This window comes from Belonocnema kinseyi, chromosome 1 (genome assembly GCF_010883055.1).
Source record: "Belonocnema kinseyi isolate 2016_QV_RU_SX_M_011 chromosome 1, B_treatae_v1, whole genome shotgun sequence".
Classification (NCBI taxonomy): domain Eukaryota; kingdom Metazoa; phylum Arthropoda; class Insecta; order Hymenoptera; family Cynipidae; genus Belonocnema; species Belonocnema kinseyi.
This window is the reverse complement of record NC_046657.1, coordinates 86,306,428-86,319,028: the sequence shown is the minus strand read 5'-3', so window position 1 is coordinate 86,319,028 and position 12,601 is coordinate 86,306,428. Positions and strand designations below refer to the sequence as shown.

Here is a 12,601-nt window from a genome sequence, read left to right as displayed (position 1 = left end):
GTGGAACCCACTGTTTTGCCTGTTGCGTTGACTCAGGAGTGTAGTAGTGGATACAGGTTTCATCCATGGTTATGAATCGGCGCAAAAACTCGGTCGGCTTACACGAAAATAATGCCAAATTCTGCTGAGAAGTTGTCACATGAATTCGTTTTTGGTCCACTGTGAGCAAACGCGGCACCCATCACGCGGAGAGCTTCTTCATGCCCAAAACAGAAGGCACGATATGGCCCACACGTTCCACTGATATGCCTACAGCATTAGCTACCTCTCTCAATTTCACTTTGGGATCATTCAACATCATATCATGGATTTTTTCGACATTTTCTGGTGTAGTGACCTCTTTTGGGCGCCCAGATCGTTCAGCATCAACTGTGGTCGTACGGCCACAACGAAACTCGGTAAACCACTTATGAATCGTTCCAATCGACGGTGCAGACTCCGGGTAATACTTATCCAGCTTGGCCTTGGTCTCGGATATCGATTTCTAGCGAAGATAGTAGTGTTTGATCAAAACTCGAAACTCAGATTTTTTTTTTCGATTTTCGAAACTCAGATTTACAAGTTACTCAGTGCTGTAACTTGTAAATGCGTAAACATAAATGGCTGAAGTTTTGACAGGCGTCATTTGAAGGATCAAGCTCGACGAAAATGGTTCACATTAGTGAATACTAATGCCAGCTCTTAGAATTTTCAGGTACTTATCAGACTGCCTGGTATACAATTCCATAGATTTCCATTTAGAATTCAAAGTACATGAAAGACCCGATTCGATCTATTCATTTTTCCCCTGGGAGGAAAATTCTTGTCGCTCGCATATCATAATCTAGATTATACTTATGTACCACTGACAAATTATCTAGAGAAAATTAAAAAGAACAGCGTAAGCCGTTTCTTAAAATTTCAATATTGCCGTGGAAATAATTAGAGTGCAAAAACTGCTCAACATAACATTCATTACATCTATGATAACTGATTATATGTCTTAGCAAATATCAAAAATGTCACCTGCAACAGAATCTCTTCCGATACATGTTCACCATTAACCAGTGGCGTAGATAGGGGGGGGGGGGTCAAGGGGATCAATCCCCCCCCATGGGAAATTGAAAATATAATTTTTGAAATATTGTGCTTATACATATTCATGTATACATTCATTTATCGAAATGACATTAACCTTTTTGCAGTATAAAATCATTTATATCACTCTAAAATTAGAAAGAAAAACATCTTTTCATGATAGTTATGAATTTGAACACATTGGAATTCCCGCGCCTAAACAAGCTTACCAATTGAAAGGCATAAAATGGCGCTGTCATCGATAAGGACGTATCGAATTCATATAGTAAATATTGCGAATTTATAACCAATTTTATAATCACGTTCGCGTTGTTGTTTACGTTGTTATCTAATGATGAAAAGGTTTTTAGTGGCAAGAACACCCTTTGCCAAGAATAGCGAAAATGGAAAAAATTCAGAATTATCTGCTGAAACAACTGCGAAGAGACTTCGTTGTGAAGCGTCAAGCTCCTGTGAAAATACAGTCAACCGAAGCTCTCTCGATGAAAGTGGAGAGAGTGTTGAACAATCCACCCCTCAAGTAGTTGTAAATAGAAATGACATCGGAAATTTTGTCGACACACGTTTAAGTGAATCCCAAGCGTTCAATTTATTAAAAAATGTTTGGGTGCCATCTAAAGATTATGCGTTTCCGTTTCTGCAAAAGTTCGAAGCTCGAGGATTAAAGTTTTGTTATAAATGGCTGGAAGAATTTTCCTGGCTTGCCTACTCAGAATTGCACCAGGGTGCATTTCGTATTTCATGTGTAGCATTCGCTAAAAGTGGTGGCAAGGGATCGCAAACTTTGGATCAATTAGTAAAAACGAAATTCGACAATTGGAAAAAAGCAAAAGAAGTAAGTTTTGAGCATTTTTTATACAATATATGATGTCTTTTTAATCATTAATTATTCATAAGTTTATCTATAATTCTTCAATATTCTTTTAACTCACCCAGTCAAATAATTCGTATCGATTTCACTTTATAAAAACCATATTATTCCACTAGGTTGTATTTTTTGGTTGTTTTTTGAAAAAATTATCCAGATACTTATTTGAAAAGTTGATTCCGGGTGATGATCGCGAAAAAAATTATAGTATAAAAAGTACAACAATGCTACTTATAGCGTTAAAATCATTTCTGCATTTTTTTTAGCGATCATTTTTTGCATTCACGATATGATATTACCTTTTAGAATTATCACCTTGAACATACTTTTAGAAACACCACCGAGAGTTTTCGAAATAAATGAAAATTTCATAGAAGATTCTTTTATAAGATTTTCACGTGTTATTTTGACTTTTATTACAGACTTTTCAAGAACATCAGAAAAAATCTTATCATATACATGCAATTGCTGACCGTGATAATTTTTTGCGCATTGTGCAAAATCGAGAAGAATCTATTGAAAATCTAATCGATGAGTCCCGGAAACAGCAAATCTTGAAAAATAGACAAAATATGATTCCTGTCGTTGAAGCAATAATAGTTCTTGGACGACAAGAGTTGGCTTTGCGTGGACATCGTGACAGTGGAAATATTGTTATTCAAGACGACTTTACTGGACCGAACGAAGGAAATTTCAGAGCTTTATTAAAGTATAGAGCAAAGGGAGATCCAATTCTTCGTAGCCACCTAGAAGGTCCAAGAAAACGGGATAAATTTACGAGTCCGTCTATACAGAATGAAATTATCGACGCTTGTTATGAAATTTTGACCCAAAAGGCAATGTCTAAAATCAAAGCTGCAAAATTTTACTCAATTTTGACGGATGAAACACAAGATTTGACTACCATCGAGCAGGTTACACTGTGCATTCGATATGTGAGCGGGAAAAACGAAGGCCATCATATTGTGTGTGAAGATTTTTTGAGGTTTTTTTGAGCTGAAAATCTTGACATTGAGATCAAACACAAAAGAATAGCGCGTAGACAAAAAAATCGGGCAAATCCTGAAGTTCAAAGTACGAAAGATTATTTTCATGTGACAGTGTTCAATCCTTTCCTAGATTTTTATATCATGGATCTTGGAGAAAGATTCACTAAACATGAAAATATATTAGAAGGATTTTCGGCTCTTTTCAAGCACGATTTGAATGAAATCGAAAAAGTAGCTGACAAATTCATCAAGACAGTCGAATTTTATCAGGAATTTCTCACTGCGGGGCCACATGCTGTTCTTGTCGAATTAGAAGTGTGGAAGAGATATTTAATTCGTAGAGGTGATATCAAACCTGGAAACTCATTGGATGCGCTTGATCATTGTCCAGAAGAAAATTTTCCGAATATCAATTTATTGCTGAGGACATTAGCTACTTTACCGGTATCGACATCTACTGCAGAACGCACTTTCTCAAGTTTGAAACGGATAAAGACGATTCTGAGAAATACGACAAAAGAAGTAAGTAATTATCTTTGCTTTAAGATCTATAAATTTTATTCCAAATTTACAAATTTATTTTTGTCTCATTTTTCTTATTGTAGAATCGCTTGAATGGATTGGCTGCTCTGGCTATTCATCATGACATTGCAATCACAGCTGATGAAGTCATAGATGAGTTATCGAAAAAATCCCGAAAACTTGATTTCCTTCTTTAATTATTGCAAGAATTTTTTGCATATTGAGAGCAACCAAGTGAAAAAGTGTATTCGTATTTTTTGTTTGTTGTTATACAATATGATAAGTGATTCCCATGATTATAAAAAAGAGAACCAATAAGAATAACTTTAATGTGAAAAAAATTGTGAAATTATATCCCCCCCCCCCCCCCCCCCATCACAAAAAGCTATCTACGCCACTGCCATTAACTACAATTATGAATTTGAATTATTAAATTTTATTCTAACGTAAATTTACAAAACAAGAAGGCATTTCGTTGTAACCGAAGCCTGCCTACAACATATTATTACAAATCCTCTGTGCAAAAATGTGAAGAACGTTCTTAATCTCTATATGACTTGTGAAATAGTTTATAAAGGAAGCAATAAATTATCCTTGTTTTTCTCAAAACTATATGATGCAATAGAAAATGCTAGAACAAAGCAAGATATAACTTTGAAAGTATTTTACGTGATATAATAAATAACTTTGAAGCTATTTGCATCAAGTTTTGTTACTTAAAAGATCAAACAGAACATCATACCTACTCCATATCAAATTGAAACTTACACCTGCATCTTATGTGCCTTAAAACATATTATTACAGTATCCTCTGCACAAAAATGTGAAGAACGTTCCTAATCTCTACATAACTTGTGAAATATTTTATAAAGGAAGGAATAAATTATTCTAAATGATTAAACAATGTATCACTAAAGGGAAGAATCGGCATAACATTGCATGCAAAAATTAAACACCTGCAAACTTAAAAACAAAAGTATCACATAATACCACATCTCACAGTTAAAAACATAAATATTCCACAGTTATCAATAATAAAAATAAATTCACATGAGCCTACCTCGCTCGAAAAAAAGGATAATATACTTACCCATGATCTGGAAGAATTTTAAACAAAACTCATATTAATAACTTCCGTAGACCGTTGTTTAGTTTCAAATTAATTAAGATGCTGAAAATAATGAGCATGAAACCTTATATAAAATTTCTTTCTTTTAATTGTAATCGCGCATGCGCACTTACTTTAATTGCGAATAAGAATGTTTGGTATGGTAGGAAGACGTTGCACAGTCTCACAAGGACACGAACGTATAGGCACCTTGCCACCTCATGCTGGCTCCACAATGTCTGCGTTGTTCTCCATTGATACCAACTGTCGCGTGTTTTTTATTGGTTCACATTCCAGTGTTCTTTTAAACATTCAACTGCGTTAAACCACCGGGACACCGGAATATAAGCCAATGAAATACGCGCGATAGTTGGTAGCAATGGGCAACAAAGCAAATGTAAACATTGATATGAAAGTACGTCCACGTACGTGCAATTCTTAGGGTACATTGTGGAGCCAGCCTCACAGAGACACACGCACACAGGCTTACTTCACACATGCAGGCTTACTTCACACATACACGCACTAACACTAATTGGTCCAGAAACGCCCCCTATCATCTACTCAGGGGAGGCGAATTCCCAAATGCGGGCCTGCAAATAATGATTGTTAAAACAAACAGAAATGTATTAAACATTAAGAGAAATGTATCAAAATTATGTGATCATTCAACAAAACGTGGCATAGCATATTATTTTGAAAAGAAAGTTGATATCTATGGCTTAATTTTTATAAATGTTGAAGATAGACAATAAATAATTGTTCAAATAATTACATAATATTTTGAGAAAAATGTAATACTCCAAAAAATAATAAATAATTACATTTCAGTCAGAAAATACAAAATAATTGTTCAAATAATTTATATTTCTTCAAACAATTGAAAATTGTTTAAAAAGACATGGGAAATATTCAAATTGTCCATTAGTAATTGTTTATTTTAAAAAGGCGACGGAAATTGCTAAAAAAGTCACAATGATACGTAAAAATGTAGTTTTTCTGGTCATGTTTGGAGGGTTGCGGGAAGGGTGATAGTGGATTGGAAATAAAAGTTATTAGTATGGTTTTATTTCGTAGACACTCCTCTTCAATCTCTAGAAAGTTTGGCACGTTTCGATGTAACCCTGGAACATGAGTTCAATTTTTCGAAAATTTAAATTTTCCCCATCTTAATTAAACGGAATTCTCAAGTGCACTGTGGTACGTGTTAGCATTCGAATTCGGCTACCCTTTAGGAAAATGTATACGCATAGAAAAATAATTATAGACGTATAATTATTTTTCTATAATGAAATTACTATAATTTTTGCACGACTTCATGACTACTAATAAGAATAATTATTCAATTACTTATAGGAAAAATTATAGTAAAACAATTATATACCTTAATATTGTTGAAATAATTATTGCAAAATGTATACCTTCATCCCTAAACAAAGCTTCTTTAAATATGTCAATTTTTGTATTATGTGTTAGTAGTTCAAAATAAATGATTCATTTATATTTCCTTCTACTTTTTGCAATAATTATTTTAATTATTTTAATAATTATTTTAATATTATTAATTTATATAATTATTTTTCTACAATTTTTCTATAATTATTCCAATCATTATTCCTGTAACCTAGAAAAAATTATAGGATAGTCATTATAGGTCTATAATTATTTCCACGACAATAAAAGATCAGAAGACCACAAATGTAAAATTTTTTTTTTTTAATTGCTTCCTTATTTTTTAAACCCAAAATCCCCCCGAACGAAAAGGAATTTAAGTGAAGAACAAATATAATCACCAGATGAGGAACAGCCATAGCCGGGGAACGACAGATATTTTTAGGTTAAAATTTGGAAATTGCAATTAAAACAATTAAAATTGAAAATTGTATCGCTTCGTTCATTTTTTAAATTTTATGTGAATAAATTATTATGAATAGATTAGTTATAATTTATAAATACTAACATGTTATAACATTTCTATAGTCTCCGGCAGGCCGAAGAAACCGAATGGAGCCTTTAAAAAGTATCCGTAAATTTCCCATTGGGTCCCCATTCGGTTACTTTTTAAAAAACTAAAAAAAAGCAGCAAAATCAACTTTTGAATTGTTGAAATTCGGATTCTACGTTGAAATTCCCTATAGAAGGTAATGGAATAATCGCAATAGTTCTTTTTCCACAGTAAAAAGGTTACCAAATTATAAGACGTATAACGCCTGTTGACAACTACAATTCAAACGCATCTGTGAGTAGCAGTCAACAGGCGTTATACGTCTTATTTTTTTTAACTTTTTACTGTTGCAGAAAAAACTATTGCGATTATTCCCTGACCTTCTATAAGGAATTTTAACGTAGAATCTGAATTTAAACAATTTAAAAGTTGATCTTGCTGTTTTTTTGAGTTTTTTAAAAAGGAACCGAATGGGAACCCAACGGGGTCTTTACGAGTACTTTGCAGAGGCTCCATTTGGTTCCTTAGGTCCACCATAGGTAAAATCCTTCACTTCCCTTTTCCAAACAATATCATCGGAAAGAAAATGTTTCTCGCAAAAAAAACTGGCCAGCAACTACTAGAAAAACTTCCCTATTTATTTCTCTCTGGTATATGTCAACTAAATTTGGAAGCACTTTGAAAAAATGAATTTTTTCGTTATCATCACGAATCAAATGGTAGCCGTATTGACATTTTGGAGCAATGCACTTCACCATATATCACATTCAGCGACATGTTAAAGTAGGGAAACGTGCGAGAAGCGCCGCCTTGCGGCGATATTTCGCAGATAGAAATTCATAGCAATAAGGTCCGAACAGTAGAGTAACGATATAGATTTTCGGATGCTGGAGCCCTCAAAACATATAAGTTTAGTTACACAACATGTACCTCGAAAGCTAGTATCGACTAGCTAGATATCGATTGGATATATCGATTGATCGATGTGTGTTTAAATTCAAATTAGAATTTGAAGTTTAACTAATAACCATAACTTTGAAATTATAGAATAAGAACAATTCAGAAGAAAAATTCATTATTTTAATACTCTCTCTCTCTCTCTCTCTCTCTCTGTCCTGAAATAATAGAAAGAATAAGAATTACAGATTAATTCGATAACAGGCAAACACTTATAGACTACGACGCTATAAGAATAGGTTAGATTCGTAGCATTCATAAAGATGAGTCACAGAGCTATTTTTAGTATCAAAACGTGCCTTAGAACGAATTTTGACAGGAAATGGTATTATAAACATCCGGTCACAGTTTGAACTTTGTACCGAAATTGTTTGGATATGTCAATCAACGAATTGGTTATATTGCGTTGTAAATCTAATAGGCGGAGCGATGCGACCTAATTTCTTATTTGTAAACTGACTGTTAAATTTAATGACGTCAGCGATTTTAATGGCTGAAAAAAGAAAGTGGGAGATTTCTCCGCCCAAAACAGAGTTTATAAAAACGCACGCACAACGGAAAAATGCCAGATTTTGCATCTCCGAAACCGCATATTTAATACTAAACCTGCGACACTTGATAGTGTATAATTGAGTTTTTTGGACTCAAAAACTTTGTATTGTGCTTGAATTTAGTTAATTCATTTGAATTGTTGTTAAATAATAAACTATTATAAATAAGACCAATTTTTAAACGCGAAACGGGATGCCGCGATATAAACAATTATAAACAATTGTGATTTGTGACTTCTGAGACAGTGATGGTGGAAATGCATCTTTAAATAAATTGTGAATCATCAACTGTTAAATTAAGTGTTTTTTTATTTCAAATAAGTTCCTTTAAATGGTTTTCGTTTCAACGAATCAACGGCAACAACGATCCCGTTCAGATGTCCAATCAGAGAGCAGTGAATTGTCGATGGGAAATCTAGGTGAAATTTGGGCATTACAAGTAGTGTTGGGTCGTCACCTGAAATTAGCGATAATGGTAGAAATTTCCGGTAAAGTAGAGAAAATTCTCCGGTAACGAATAGTAACGAAATTTTAAAAAAATTTAATACTAAATTTGAATTGTATGTATGTATGTTTACATTATTTCTTGCAAAAATATTGTTCCTTTTCAATGTTTACACTTTGCAGATTAAGTAGGCAGCAATTACGCGTGGGTTTATTATATAAAAAAGTCTATGAAAAACATTTCTTGAACATATCTAAGGGTAGTACATTATATTTTTCCAAATATTTTGGAAAAATATTGGCCGATACGTAATTTTCTGTGATAATAGATAACTTGGCCTTATCGTAGCCGGCGAAGTGTTAGGGCACGTGCGTTCTTCACATGAGAAGGCGTATCGAAATCGGCGACCAATTATTAGTCATAATAAGAGTAGGGATATTTAGAGTGGGATAGAGAGAAAATGTAATTTAGAAGAGAGAGAAAGCACGAAAGAGGAGGGAGCTAAGGACCGCTACGACGGTACCGAAACTCTCATCGCCGAAGTCAGAGACGAGAAGCAATCTTGCCCTCGGACGCGTCCGGTTCTCTGGCAAATTTGTACAATTCGCAATTCTGAATAAATTCATTTGTTTAATCTAATATCACAAAATCTATAATTGTCGGTTCATTTTGGTTGCCTAATTATCCGTTTTCAGAAAGAAGAGTTTCATCGAAGGGTTTGGTTTTCTAAACCCTTAATTGCGGTAACGAGCCAACGGAGCCGAACAGGATCTATTTTAATAAATCAACGCGAAATTTTTGAAGTTTTAAATTCGGGATAATTCCGCGCCAAATTCGGCTCCGCGTGTTACAGCGGTAACAAAAGAAACGTTGCCGGTAATAACGGTGATTTTCCTGCTGAAATTACGGAGAATATTACCGCGGCCCAACTCTACGAACCAGCCCCCTGCCTCGACCGTGTATGTAGTAGTAGTTTTCTTACGATCCGGAGGGGAAATGTCGGTCAAACTAATCCAACAGATGGCGCCACAAAAAGTAGGTCTGACTTTTTCATTGAATTGCATTAAGAAAAAGCAAAAATAATTAAATACTTGATGCTGTTTGCAAATAAACAAAAATTATATATATGAAAAAATAGGAGTAACTATTTCTAATTATTTAAAAATGGAAAGTCATAAAAATATGTAGTTCAATATGAATAAATTTAAATGAGAAAATTATTTAAAGCATATACACGATTAGAAGAAGTGATAAAAATATATCACTTATATCCAATATAAATGTAACAATAATTAAAATATGTAAGACTGCAACTTTAGTTGCAAAGTGAAGAATCTTTGTACCTTTAAAATCTTAACAATTTCGAGCTTTGAAGGAAATATTTTTAAAAATTAATGGTAATTTTTATTAAAATGTTTGGAAGAAATTATTTTGTAAAAAGTCAATGACAAGTTTGATAAATGAGAAAATGGATTTAATATTATTTAATATAATGTATATATTTATTTAAATGGGACCGAACATCATATATACAAATAGTCTTATTATCGGTAAAAAATTTGTTGTTTTTGCTAAAAATGCTTCAGATTATTATTCGAATGACATTTAATAACAAAAATAATTTAAGAGTTTATAATAACCACTGTGATTTTGGCAAAATATTAGAATTTGAGATTTTTGAAATTATAATTTCCTTCAATGGCCAGAACGACTTCAGGTATTCCTTAAAATAATAAATATTCAATAATATTAGATCAAATGTAACAATTTATATTTTTCTAAACGAATTAGATAAACAGAATGGAAATTTTGGCCCTTTAGCATGGAAATTTTTGTTTGCACTGAAAATGTTTTAATTTATTGGACGAATGACTACTGGTCACCAACATATTAGAAAGGTTAACAATAACCACTGTTATTAACAATTCTTGTGACAAAATATTTTAACTTAAGGTTTTATCAAATTTAAATTTTTTTGAAAGCCAAATCGGTGGGTTATTGTTAAAAGATTTTGTATTGAGTGAATCTTAGCATGCAGTGTTATGATTCATTGTCAATCTATTAAGATTGAAAACCCGACTTTTTCCAAGGAAACTGCCAAAATTTAGAAATTGTTTTTAAGCATGTAAGTTGTTATATTCTACTAAATGTTATCAAAGATAGATTTTTTTAGGAATATCCTGAGAAATTGTAGCAACTAAGGAAAATAAAAATTTTGATAAAACCTTACCTTTGAATATTTTGTCACAAGAATTATTTATAACAATGGTTATTGTTAACTTCTCAAATATTTTTGTGACTAGTAGTCATTCGTCCCACAATTCAAAACATTTTTAGTGCAGAAAAAATTTCTATGCGAAAGGACCAAAATTTTGAACTTCTTTGTCTAATTTGTTTACAAAAATTTAAATTGTTATATTTGATCAAATATTAATAAATATTTATTATTTTAAGAATTACCTGAAGTCGTTCTGGCGATGGAAGGAAATTACAATTTGAAACATCTCAAATTCTAATATTTTGCAACAAAAATTGTTTATGACAGTGGTTATTATAAACTTTTAAAGTTTTTTTGTTATTAAATGTCATTCCTACATTAATGTGAAGCATTTGTAGCCAAACATTATTTCACCGATAATAAGATTATTAGTCCATTTGTTCATAAAATTGGTTTATAACATATGAATGGATTAATAAGCACATTATTTGTATTCTATGAGTTTCTAAACATTTATTTAAGACAATGTAAAATTTTCCTCATCAGTTATTAAAGCCTAAAAAATTGTTATATAAAAAAATTTAGTTTTTCCATGCTTTCAGTGGAAAAACTATTAATAAAAAAATAGAGGAGGTAAAAGTTTGTAAATTCAAGATCTATGGAATTTAATAATTTTTAATTTAAAACAAAAAATTCAAAATCGCAGAAAATTAAAGGCTCTGAACATTTTTGACTGCCAAAAGTGCATTTCCTCCAATTGTGCCTCAGGAGCACAGTACGTTTGTTTATAGATTTTAATAGCTTACAGTCTGTTTATTTTAGAAATGAGGTTTGCAATAATATAATTAACAATTTAATTCAAAATCTCCTTTAAATTTAAATTTTTAAATAAAATTAATAGGGGTTGTATGCAGCGAGAAAAAAGCTTTCAAGATTAAGCAATAAATAGATTTTTGAACTGCATAAATGTATATATGACATTCGGTTCAATTTAATTAAATATATACATTATATTGAATAATATTATATCCATTTTCTCATTTATCAGTCTTCTCAATGACTTTTTACCAAATTATTCCCTCAAAACATTTTAATTCAAATTAATATTACTGTTTAAAAATATTTCCTTTAAAACTTGAAACAATTGTTAAGATTCTAAAGGTACAAAGATTCTTTACTTTACAACTCAAGTTGTCGTCTTACATATTTTAATTATTATTATATTTATATTGGATATAAGTGATATATTTTTTATTAATTCTTCTGATCATGTATATGTTTTAAATAATTTTTTCATTAGCTAAGGTAATAGTTTTAACAATAAATAATTTTTTTAACTAGAACAAATAATAAAATCAATAATATCAGCAAAATAAATCGTAGAAATATGAAGTTCAAACTGTTGTCAAAATGTATCTTAAAATTAAATTTTATTCGTATTAAACTACATACTTTTATGACTTTTAAAAAAAAAATAATTAGTAATAGTTACTCTTATTTTTTCATGTATATATTTTTTGTTTATTTGCAAACAGCATCAAGTTTTTAATTATTTTTGCTATTTCTTAATTCAATTCAATAAAAAAGACAGACCCACTGTTGGTGGCGCCATTTATTGGATTACTTTGACGGGCAATTCCCCTCCGGATCGTAAGAAAACAGAAAAGTGGGGACGATCAAAGATATTATAAACGTAGATGCGCACAGTGGGGTGAAATCGGAAAACGAGGTTCAAAACGACATTTAGAACGCAATTATGCACCGACTTTAGAATTTTTTTTTTGAAAAATTCAGAACTAAATTTTTCAGAAAATGGTGCGAATAGATTTTTTATTTTTTTGTTTATTTAATTTTTATTTTAATGCAAACATCGAAAAAAATGTCGATTTTTCTAATTTCATTTTTTATCTTCTAGACAAAA

At 31.6% G+C, this 12,601-nt stretch overlaps 1 protein-coding gene across 1 annotated transcript; it reads left to right on the top strand.

Moving 5' to 3' along the window:
• The first annotated feature begins 1,411 nt into the window (after positions 1-1,411).
• On the top strand, positions 1,412-2,940 carry LOC117178570 (zinc finger MYM-type protein 1-like). Its single transcript, XM_033370002.1, has 2 exons — positions 1,412-1,912; positions 2,368-2,940. The coding sequence occupies exons 1-2, from the start codon at positions 1,412-1,414 to the stop codon at positions 2,938-2,940; spliced, it is 1,074 nt and encodes a 357-aa protein (XP_033225893.1).
• The last annotated feature ends 9,661 nt before the right edge of the window (positions 2,941-12,601 follow it).

What these genes read in the sequence shown, in the direction of transcription:
- LOC117178570 (XM_033370002.1), top strand. Translation starts at nt 1,412, where the DNA reads ATGAAAAGGTTTTTAGTGGCAAGAACACCCTTTGCCAAGAATAGCGAA. An exon ending in ATTGGAAAAAAGCAAAAGAA is followed by an intron (nt 1,913 to 2,367) that starts GTAAGTTTTGAG and finishes CTTTTATTACAG; the next exon opens with ACTTTTCAAGAACATCAGAA.